The 12,462-nt window shown below is 37.4% G+C and overlaps 1 protein-coding gene across 1 annotated transcript in view; it reads right to left on the minus strand.

Moving 5' to 3' along the window:
• SEMA3A (semaphorin 3A) overlaps window positions 1-12,462 on the minus strand; it is a 171,378-nt gene that overhangs the window by 54,828 nt on the left and 104,088 nt on the right. The window contains exon 6 of the mRNA XM_051642676.1: window positions 7,676-7,795. Within this exon, the coding sequence (XP_051498636.1) occupies window positions 7,676-7,795 (120 nt within the window). The remainder of the gene's footprint in view (window positions 1-7,675; window positions 7,796-12,462) is intronic.

The following is a 12,462-nucleotide window of genomic DNA, read 5'->3' on the forward strand; positions in this document are numbered from 1 at the left end:
TTGTCCAATGTCCTCCTGAGAGAAGTCAGGTGATGGGAAGGGCTACACTCTCAGGTCTCACCCTGGCATGAGGCTTACTACGATTTACTGCATTATTGACCTGATTTCACAGTCACAGCTGACCTAAACCCCTACAATGTAGCAACTCTAAGGCACATCAGCAATAAACTGATTCAGTGTACATAAGCAAATGTAGATCCCCAAGCTAGCAATCACTTCCAAGTCTCTGTTTAGCTAGACACTATGCACTGATCTGTTTGGGACCAGGGTCATATTCCCAAAGTGTATGTTCTGAAAACTATGAATTTCTTTCCTAAAGAACTGTACTACATGCAGCAGACAAGCTTGACTGATCTCTAGTGGAAACGGTGCACAAAAAACTCTGAGCTCCTCCATTGTTTTTGATCTTATGTGTTCTACAGAGAGAGTCACAGCATGACTTACAGCAAAGCCTGGCCTCTAATCTACACTCCTAGCTATTATTTTTTGGTGTGGATAATAAGGCTGACCAAGCTAAAACCCATAAATGAGCTCATGGTTAACCATGTATATCCTAAGTCAAGTGTCCCTGGACTAATTTGTATCTTAACTTCCCTAAGCACATTGTGGCCATAGCTCAGACCAGTATGTTTATTGATGCAAGTCTTTTTGCCCCAGGTCATATTCTCTAGTGTCAGAAGTCCTCAAAATATGCTGTCAAACCAGAGGTATATCCTCTTTGCTGTACCTTTCCTACCTGCTTTTTCCACTCCAGCTTCAAAACTTATCCTTTGCCTACTTTTACCAATTTTTCATATCTAACAGCAACAAAATCTCACCCACAGCCCTGAAATTTAATGAAGAAAATTATCTAATCCTAGACTATTGGAAGTGGGGGGAGAAGGGAGAAAGAAGGAAGATTTATTCCTTAGAAGGATTTGAAATACTTTCATTTAGGCCACTTGATGGGAGATTATAATTTTTCTGGTTGTCTACCCATGATCTCCATGATCTTCTTCACATCCAGAGGACCTGTAAAGCACATTCTCTGATTGCTACTTGGTCTTTGATTTTTTAATCAAATGCTTCTCTTTTTATAAAGGTTCAGGAAGCAGTTACCAGAGAGGAGGAGCTAAGTGATCCAAATACATGAGTATCTCCTGGACGAAGTATTCAACTGGACCTATGGCTTCCTGGGTTTTAACCATTTCAGGTTAATGACAGTATAAACACTGAGTAATAGCATCAAGAAAGAAGTTATTATTTTGTGATTTCAGAAATTCTACATTTCTGCCAAGAGAAAAAGAATAGATTGCAATAAAAATGTATAGAAAAAATGTTTATAAGATTGAAACGAGAGAAAAAAAAATAATGTCTATATTCAATCTCTCAAATTTGGATCTACAGACTTAAGGGAGAACAAATTTCTGTAAGTTGAGTTTATATGCCATTATGTGCACATTATTATGCCACCATCACCACAGTTCTGAGTATTTCCTAGCACTGTGTTAGGTGACATTAGCATTTGTCACACATGGAATTTATCACTGTGAAATTATTTATTACTATTCTTAGCAATGAAGATAATGGGAATGGGGGTGGCAGGGTGTATTGAGTGAGAGATGAGACTTGCATATATGGACATGTTTTGTTCCTGCAAGGGCTGGAGTTGTTCATGCCTGTATGTGCAGTGGTGGGAGAGTGCAGGACTTGGTCCACACTACAGCCTGCATGATAGGAGATATCAGCTAGCTGATTTGGTTAAAATATAAATGCATATTTAAAATGCAACAGATCTTTGCAGGGGGAAAAAAACAAAACCACAAAACAACCACACAACAAAACAACCCAAACAAACCCACACAACAAAACCCGAACAACAACCAAGGAAACAAAAAAACAACCAAAAGAAAAATGACAACATGAAAAAGCACACACAAATCCCATCAGAGTTTTCACTAGTAAGGTTGCTTAAATATGCCCTTACAAACTTATGGAATAGAGACTTGAGAGAGACTTCTTAGTCTACTGACTGAATTCTCTTGTGGTGTCTGACAACACTTCAAATGTTACCTGAGATACTCTTAGAAACAGCTAGGCTGCCTCACTGACTACTTCTGTTGGTCAGCTTTTTCTAATTTAATTCCTCCCTATGGTTTAAGACTTCTAATTTGAAGACTAAATATATTCATATGCAGTTCATAGCCTGTGTTTTTTGGGTTTTGTTTTTTTTTTTTGTTTTGTTTTGTTTTTGTTTTTTTTTTTTAATATTATTTATTTAAATAGCTTTTTTCTTCCTGGAGATTTAATGTATTTGCAGCATCCATCACATCCTTTCTCCAAGAACATCTCAGCTGTACTTTATGAAATAGCCCCCATGAATGAAGAGGGTTGGCTCCTGTCTATGCTGGCAGGCCAGCCATTTTCCACATCTGCTACCTTTGGTGGCATGTATCTTAGTGCCTTCTGTGTATCTGGATTGGGAATGTGAAGGAGGTGAGCTAGAAAGTGGGAACTAGGAAAGCATTTAAGGACAAGGGAATGGTACAGAAGAGGGTGATGTCTGTGGGTAGGTACAGATGGGAAAAGGGTTTGGTGTGAGTGACCAAAGACAAATGATAGATTCAAGGATGCAACAAATGGCCACATCCAAGTCTCAGCAAGAACAGTTGCAAAAGACTGAATATTCATTTCTGAACATCATGACACATTTAATAATTTTTTATTAGAGAGGTAAAAATCCTATAAACTAGCTGCAACCTTGTCTTTCTTTTGTCAGACATTCCTACATCCTCTTGTAGGATGTAGGGACATCCTACAAACTGCCTTAAGCGGAAACAACATAAAGTGATGGCTGAAGTTCTGTATGAATGCCAGGAGAGTATCAAGTCCATGTTTCCTGCCTTGGAGCCTGTGAAATTTAAGAGGGCATTTTCTTTTTTATTGAACGGTCGCTCAGCTTCTATAATTCTCAGCTGTTTATGTAACCATAAAGATTACGAAGGACAATAACCCCAGGGGACTAAGCACAGCTACTACCCCACTTTAAAAATTAAGCCATGGAAAGTATGCTAAAATAATATCACAGTGCTGGTTTAAACTCATAAAAAGCAAGGAAATTCCAAGCCAAGGCTGGAAATCCAGACTGACAGTCTCTCTTAACCCCAGGTCTGGTAAAGCAGGGAACTGAGGCCAGTATTCCCTCACTTTTCTGGGGTGCAAACTAGATTCATAATACTACTTTAATGCAGTTTTTGTGATTTAATTTCCTTTCAAGTCTTCTGCAGCCCAACTCTGTTTTCCTTTTAAAATAAATGTTTATGGTTATTCGTTTTACAAAATGTTAACAATTTAAGGCCAGTTTGCCTATGCTGAAGTCAGGGAAGATGAGAGCGGCTCCAAGTTTTCCTTCCACTCCCCTAATCTTCAGCTTGAAAACAGCCTTCAGTGCACCGGTTTTGCATTGCTTAGCATTTGCTTTGGTACACTGCACTGCCATTTCTGCCTTCTTGCCTCCAGCCATGCCTTCAGCCCTTGCCTGAACGCTGCTGTGGATGGTGAACAGCAAATGCTGCGTGTGGTTCAGCAGGGAACCCCCTGGTATCAGGGGAAGCGGCTCCAACGTGCTCAGGCCTCCCACTCATCTTCTTTCCTTGCTGAAGCAGTTCATAGCAGCAAAACCTTATCAACACTTTCTTGAAATAACACCAGCTTCTGATGACGCTGAACTGTAAGAGGCAATGGCAAACCTAAAGGAAAACACAGTGTTTGCCTATAGGCAAGACTCTGTAAGACGTATGTGTAACATCAAAGCCATTGCTACTTATAGTAAAGCTGGACAGAAGATGTTTTTTCAATTTGAAGCTGCTTTTTTTTTTTTTTTTTCAAAACTATTCTTGACCCTCACTGGGACCAACTAAGACTGCCAAAACTTCTTGTGCAGAGAAACTCCATGCACTTACTAGAGGAGCCAAAAACGTGCAGGGTCAGCATGCACATGGATTCTAACAAAGTACATGATCCCATCTGGGGCACCAAACTGCAGCTTTTTGTATCCAAGATGACTTCCCTGAGCACCAACTTATTTTACTGTGCTTTTGCAAATGCCTTCATCACATCTGGCTGACTCTGTACCAATAATTAAATATACATTGCTATGATGACTGATGTATGGTTCTGGTTCCTTAACTTCTAGATTAATGCTCCAACTACATAGCTATAAAATCGGTCTTCCTTGCTTTATTTGGCTTGGTGACTATTTATTTATACAAAACAAAATGTCTTTAGAAACCTGTGAGTATTTAGTATGTTTAGAAGACTTGAAAAGTCTTTAAAGCACTGCTGGTCAGCACCTTCCTTTGGGCTTGGCACAGTTCAAAGCTCTCTCCCCAGTAATATTGAACTTCTTACAAAAGGTGGAGCATCTGCAAAAAGTGACTGTGTGATCTCTGTAAGAATCATAGAATACCAGGTTGGAAGGGACCTCAAGGACCATCACAATCCTTTCTTGCAAAAGCACAGTCTAGACAACATGGCCTAGCACCCTATCCAGTTGAATCTTAGAAGTTTCCAATGTTGGAGAATCCATCTCTTCCCTGGGGAGATTATTCCACTAGCTGATTTTTATCACTGGGAAAAAATCATACTTAAATCCAAGAAACTTAATTGCTCTGTGCAATGCTGTCCTAATTTTACTCCAGTTCAGGGTGATGTTTAAATTCTAGGAAAAGTCTGCAAGCTCTGAATGTCATCTTCTCTCCATTTTAGGTACCAAACAGTTGTTTTTTCTGCACTCTGTCAGCTCTGACCTTAGCCTTAGTACAGAAAAAACAGTTTCAAGTTCCTGCTCTGAATGAAGTAAACATTAGCAAGGGCTCAAAACTGGATGTCTCACCACCTAGCTACTAAACTCCACTAGGATGAGGATTTCTCTTTGGAAGTTTGATCAGAACTGCTGTTTTTATTCAGATTTCAGTATGTCCATTAGAGCAGTGTTTTTTAACCTGAGGCTAAGCACACTGTAGAAAGCAAAGCCACCACTACAAAGCAATCCACATCTTTACTAAAAATGTCTAAAACTCTGCAACCTTAAAGTTCAACTGTAGTTTATACAGATCTTTAAGAAAATAGAGTACACCTCATGCTTCAATAAGAACTTCTTTAATTAAAAGTATACTTTAAATACATGCAAACACAAAGCTTCTTTTGTAATTATATTTAAAAGAGACAAATGACAAAAGAAAAAAATAATAATCAAAGGACTGGCATGCCTGCAGAGTTTCAAACCCAAGCAATCATAATTTTTTAATTTCCCTGTTAGAAGCTGAAACTAGGCATACTGTGTGGAAAGGCTGCCAGGACCTTATCACTGGGAAATTAATAGTAAAGTCTCAGAGCCTCTAATAGGAATGTTGTACTGCAGATTTTAAGCCAACTTTTCCGTACTAGGAATGTAAAGTTATTAAGTTGTAATGGAGATACAGAGTTCAAAAATGTACTTAAGGATCATTCTCTGTTAAATCATAGACAGTTTTGAGAATAATTTCTAAAGTCCTCAGCTTGATTCTTACTGTTTTTTAAAATTAGCTCAAAACCTTCCATACAGGAATACAGTGTAAGAATGACACTTAGAGTTGAAAATAATCTTCACCATGTGCTATGATAAATGCTGGTTTCCTACTTTTATGCTTGTTTTGGATGATACTTAATTCTAGAGAGCCTGAGGTTCGTGAGCTCTTTATGTGCCCTTGTCTTCTCCTCCCCATCCTGAGCACAAAGCAGTTGTGGTTTCTGCACCCTGTCAGATGTAACCTTGGTGCTAATTTGGGAAAAGCAGTTCTCACATTTAGTGCTGAAAGACTGATACCGAGTCCACAAAAGAATGACACATTTTCAGCGATGAAGCACAGGGGCTGTGGACAATGGCTGTGCTTTCCCACTGCATAAATCCTCCTGACTCAGCTGTCATTGTGCAAATCTACTGCACAAAAGCAGATTTTGCTTGCATGATTGGACTTTATATCATCATAACTATCATAACAAAAGTGGGTGTTGTGTTATCTTTAACATATTATCACTCTCTCAGGTATCAAGGCAGATGGATATGTACGTAACCCTTGTACTTTACTGTCTCTTGGAGTCCAGAAATCTTGTCAGTTATTTTAATAAAATAAATGAAAGAACAGTATTTCTGGGTTACTGGGCACATGAAGACTGCAGAACTGAAATGTGATAGACCTGAACCTGTCTTCACAGTGGTCCACATGAATTATGACAAAGCTAAATTCAACAGGACAAAAATCAGATTCATACAACTTGTCATATACAGATTATCCAATAAATGTAGCATATATGCATATAGCATATCTATCTATCTATCTATCTATCTATCTATCTATCTATCTATCTATCTAATCTATCTATCTATCTATCTATCTATCTATCTATTATCGGGGGGGAGGGAGAGAGAGAGACAGTTGTTTATCCAACCTGCAATAGCACTTTGTGGTTTTAATTAGGAGTCAAGGATTGGATTGGCTATGGATTGTATGTACAGCTAATACAATAACCAGTATGATACTAGAAGATTCTGGCTGTAGCTAATAAAAAACTCTGATGTTAAAATGTATTCTGCTCTTACAGATTAAAAATTTGAGTGAACAGTTTGTCCTAAATTACAAAACCACATAGAAAACCTGGACCTCAGCACAGACATAAATAATGTGGCTAGGAGTGAAAAATATCTAAGAAGAAAATACTTTGTGAATTTAGAAACCGAAGTGCAGATGCAGCAGCGTGTACAGCAAAAGTGGTTAGTCAACTCTTCAACAATTAAAATATAAATTAACTCAAAGTAACTAAAGTTAGTGTTACTGGCTTATTTAAATCAAATGTCAGCTTTTTCAAATGATGAATTTTCATTTTCAAAATGCTCATATCCTTGTATAGTTAAAGCTAAGTGTAATTTCATTTAAGTTATTGGAATTCTGACTTCAGTAGGGCTTGGATGGAGTACTTAGATGCATCTCAGAAGTATTTTGGTACACGAAGCCAAAACCAGATTTTCTCTGAAGCTCACTCTTTCTCCCCATACACGCAAACAACCAGCTACAGGCTTGATTAGTAATATCCATGAAATAATGTAAGTTACTGTGCCTTGTTAAAGTATTGAATATTTTGAAACCAAATAGTTTGGAATATCCAGGACTGTTTTCACTTTTTCCAAACTACTGATAACTCTGTCCAGCTCAGGAAGCTCTGCTGCTGATTCACTTGCTGCTTGACTTCGGTGGCTAATGTCAGTTTCCTTTCAATTCAGCCAAAAATTAAAGCCTGTACAAGACACAGTCCTGCCCAAGGTTTGGCAGCTATTTTGTGTTCACGTGTGGCTGATGCTTTCACAAGCCTTAAGCTTCTGTACAACTTGCACCCTACAGCAATCTGCTCCTGTGGCATGTCTGCATTAACCATGGTATCTGTATATGTTTTAAATTTAATCACACTCCACAAATCTCAATGTAATTAAACCGAAAGTGCTTCTTTATAAATCACTTTTGATTAGTTTAACTGGTTTAAGACAAAATTCTGCTCCAAATGAAAGAGGGGTGTGTATTTCACAGATGTTGCTGGAATGAAGCTGTGTGCTAATCTTTAATGGCTAGATTAAAGTAACTGGATAAATGCACATTTTACATACCATTTAGCCACCGAGAGTCATGCTGCTCTGTCCTGATTGGATGATGATGCCCCAGAGTTCGGAAAATGGCAAAGTCCCTGCCCATGAAGTCTGCTGCTGTGCCAGAGTACAGCTCTCCATCTGTGGGAAGACATAATCGTAAGCAACACTTCTCAATTTTCCAGTCATGGTAAGTCAGAGAAAGCTGTCAGTCCTATGTTTATATTACACTAATAGGGATAATGAGAAAATTACAAAGCAATAAGCCACATGCAATGTATTGTCATTGAAAATGCATAATTAGACCTACTTTCTCACTGCAGAGCTTAACTGTAACCTCTCTAAAATGAGCTGTATGTCCCAACTGCTAGTGAAGCCACTGGAACAGTGGCAGCTTGTACACCTATTCCTGGCAGACATAAGTGTGTAGCCCCCAAAATCCTACCTAGCTGTGAAGCTACTCTGTTTTGAACAGGAGTTTGGAATGGAATCCTCCAGAGGTTCCTCCCATCCTACCAGGTTTTTTGTGACTCTGTGTTGGTAATTGAAGAGTCCAGCCCATTCACTCTTGGTTCAGAAAGTCATAAAGCCCCTTCAGTTTTTCATCTAGAAACTGTCTTCTGGTTGATTTTTTTGTTTGTTTGGTTTGTGTTTTGTTTTTGTTTTCTGAGAAAGAAAATCCTTTGCAAACAGTATATTCTACAGGAAAAACAGAACATGCCTTTCTGCTCCTGCCACCCTTATAACTGTGATACTAGTAAAGAGCAACAGCTAAGGGAGAGAATAAATGAGATCATTCCTTGCTACCTTGACCTCTTGCATATCACGGTGAACAAGTGAATTAAAAATTGACCTTCAGCCCATGAATGATACTTCAGCCTGAAAGTGGCACATAGATAGCCTAGCTGGAGAAAAAAACTCACATTATTTGAGTATCAGTGTGCCTCTCCTCAGCCAGCTAGAAGTATCATGGAGGAGACAGAGAGAGACAGTCTAAAGTCAAAGGACCAGGTCAATTTAAACACCGGGTAAAGAGAACAATAATAATACTAAATACATAGCAATCAGACCCATGGAAAGCAACCAGGGATCAAAGAACAACACATATCTTTCTGACATTAATGTGGAGCTTGTCTATGAAATTACTCTGAATTCAAATTGCTAAAAATGCATTTTTTAGGACTGTACCCTTTTACACCTGTATGGGAGATGGGATACCCCACCCTACACTTTTAATACAGAATTTAATAATATTATTCCTTCCAACTGCTATTTTCAAGCTACACATTGTAAATGGGTCTTCTGTGAAAAAGACAAGTTTGAGGATAAAATAACTGTTTAAGCTAAACTAATAATTTTTCCATGGTCATGATGAACTCTACCATATCCTCATTTTAAAACACCCTTTAGGAACAAGTTTATCATTTTCATGGCAATTTCAGATATTTCCATGGTGGGACAACCATGTCCAAGCATGCCTACTGGGTATCACTGGTATCTTTTCCCCAGAACACTGACACCATGAAATTATCAATTGAACCTACAGTGGCTCTGTACCATATGGCAGTCAGGAAAGTCAGGAAGGGTGAAAACATGATAGTGGAAAGGCGTGGAATTGCATGATTTTACAGCAGAGATTAGAAGCAAATAGGCCAGTCATGCCCAGCAGGAGGTGTAATCAGAAGTGAAACAGAACAGCTTATCATTAATTAACAATTTATCATTTCTCTATGTCATTTTCTACTTTTTTTTTAAAGGAGAGACAATCACATAATTATTGTGATTATTATGTACAGGGTAGGCAGCTAAGATTTTAAAGAACATAAAACCTTTTCACTTGTGAATCGGACTTTGATGCTGTACTTAACCTTTCTTTAACCTTCTCTTCGTTTTCTTGTCTCTCAGTCCCTAGTGAGTTCTGATAAATCAATATAAATCAAAGGGGGAAAGAAAAAAACAACAAACCCTATTTTGCTTCCTAGTTATCAACAGATCTAAAGGTCAATCAAGAAAGGAAAAAATTCTATAATTAATTATACATTATTAAAATTAAAAGTAATTTAGCAAAAATACCGACAAAAAAACCCGTACATATTTACAATATTTAGAACTGCAAGTATTTTTGGCACCTTACCTTCTAGCTAAATAGAAAAACACCACTGAAAGTAACTTTTCTTCCAAGTTCCGCTTAATTCACCCTAAGACTATTTCATGCTAGTAGGCTCTGTGGCTGGTACTTTTTTTATCAATGGTGAGACCATAAAAGTTGTGTCAAGAATGGGCTTCAGCATGTTTCAAAGGAGAAAGGAAACTAGGAACTCTGTAGGAAACCAGCAGACTTTTCTTTCCTCTCCTTTCTACAGCCCCTCCAAGTTTCAGTATCCTCAGACAGATGCCTGCAGTTCGAACTGATTTGCTGCAGTCATGCAAATTTTGGCTTCTCCCAGACAGAAAGACCAGCGAATACCATTTATTTTGGAAAGCTTTAGATTATTCTTTTTGCTAAATTCAGGGTGAGCCTCAAGTAATGGCCCAGATGTTCACATTCTTTGAGTTAGTACCATTCAAAAGCTATAAGACACTTTTTCCTCCTCTCTAGATAGAAGTGTATTTGTGTTTGTTTCCTTATACAGACCTTCTTTTGGACTGAAATTCACCCATTAGTGGTCTAGAAAAAGATTATTTTATGTCATGGATAGTCTTCACTATGCTATTTCCATTAGTTTTAAAAGCATTTTTTATTAACTTTAAGAAGAAAGTGGAAATAAATGGTTTGAAAACTGACAAGCATTTCTCAAGGGGATAAAAATAAAAAAAAAATTATAAAAAGGAAAAAAGTTATCACTTTGTATTTCCAGACCAGCAGCATAATGCAGTGATTGTCCAGCATAAGCTAATGGCCCTCAGTTATTTGCATAGGAAAAAGCTCTATGTTTTGGACATAAACCACTTTATTCTAAGGGAGTAACATGCCGATACATGAATGCAAAAAGAAATACATTGACTTTACTAAATAAAATGCAATAATTAAAGCCTGTAGTAATGCATTTATTTATTTATTTATTTGGGGAGGCACCGTTTTCCCACGTTCTGCACATAAGAAGTATGAAACTGTGAACAGCTCCCCAAGTTCACTAGATACAAATATGTTAAAAAGCAAGAAGTACACATTTATTTAATGAATTGTTTCTATTGATCTTTTAAAGAAGACTAGATTCTTTAAAATATGTATCTTGGGAGAGTACAGAAGTGTAAGCTTCCTTTTTGAAAGAAATAAGAAAGTTGATTGAATAAGGAATACAGTAAAAAATAAGCTTTGAATGTCCTGATTGATCTCACTGGTAAAAGGGTTTCCAAATGAAATCTGCTATTCTTGGTTAGTAGGTTTATTCTCTAAAGTTAAGAATTTCAGATGTACATAGTAGTGGCTTAACTTAATTCCTTTTAAAGCCAACAACTTCTCAGAAAGCAGAATAAACTCTAAAGTCCTGAACCTCACATGTACTTAGCAGCTAATTTCAAATAAATAAGATAGTAAACTTCTTGCTTGGTGAGAAGCCACTGTATTTCTGATCCCATTGATCTATATTTGGGACTATTAAAGCACCTAAACTAATTTAAATGAATAAATAAATAAATAAATAACACGGGAACTTCTGTTTTGTTTAAATCAGTGATTCACAAGAACATAAATATTTTGAGGACTCTGAAACATCAGAGGTTTTGAAAATCCCAAAGGGTCATTTCCTAAAGAGCAACTGATGGACAATAGGACAACGCTGTCTCCTTCTCTGAGGTTTTGTCAATTCTCCCAATATTATTGCTTTATACTCATACCTTCAGTGATCATTTTCTCCTGTGATTACATTCTGTGAAAAACCTAGTGCCTCTGATTTTCCTCCTGCCCTGGAATACACACTAGTGGTGCCCAGGGACTGCTTAATCTCCACATTTTCATGCACTAGTCCACTCAAATGGCTATTCTTTAGTCAGTAGCACATAGATTGGAATGGCTGAATAATGTCTTCCATTAATAGGAACTAGTTATATCATGTTCTCAGCTGGTGTTTACTTTTGAGTAGAGTAGTAATAACTACCTTTAATGAACAACTGTTAAAAAATTAATGAAAAAATGTTTGCAGGTGAATGGAACAAGGAAGGTATAGTGGAAAAATACTGGAACCATTTAATAAGATGAACTGTTTGTTTTGATTTGGGACTGTTTTGTTTTGTTTTCCAAATAGTATTGATTTATTTTTTTTAGGAGGGAGGGAAAACTGGAGATCCTTTTTACAGTTGTGTTTCTTTCAGCTGAAAAATAAAGTAAGAATCCTTTAATAGCCCTAATGGCTATTAAAGTTCTTAAGCTACTTTTTGCAAATTAACCTTGGTGTTTTGCCCAAATTCTAGCTTGGGTAATTACATTTCACTTTCCTAAGATTTACCTTCTAGTTACGGAGTAAAGAACATACTCTTTTTTCCACACTTTGCAAAATCTGTTTGGTGTTTCTGATGAAGAACAGAGGTTATTTTCCCCTTCTGTATTTAACCATATAAATTACTCTTACTTCTCAGCCTTTCATCATCAGGAGAGTTACATTGTGTTACTAATTATACAGTCGCATTTTAATGAGTGCTGGGTAATTGTTTTACACTGTTGCCCTCTTGAACCTAAGATAAACTATGGTTGCTTGTGAGGATAAATACTTCTGGCACAGGAGGGGCCAGGAGTAGCTGAGCTATCATTCACCTCAGGGGAAGGGCAGAAGTAGTTCAACAGTGTTCTTCTTGGTGTGAGGCATTTGTGA

This window comes from Apus apus, chromosome 1 (assembly GCF_020740795.1).
Source record: "Apus apus isolate bApuApu2 chromosome 1, bApuApu2.pri.cur, whole genome shotgun sequence".
In the NCBI taxonomy this organism is placed as follows: domain Eukaryota; kingdom Metazoa; phylum Chordata; class Aves; order Apodiformes; family Apodidae; genus Apus; species Apus apus.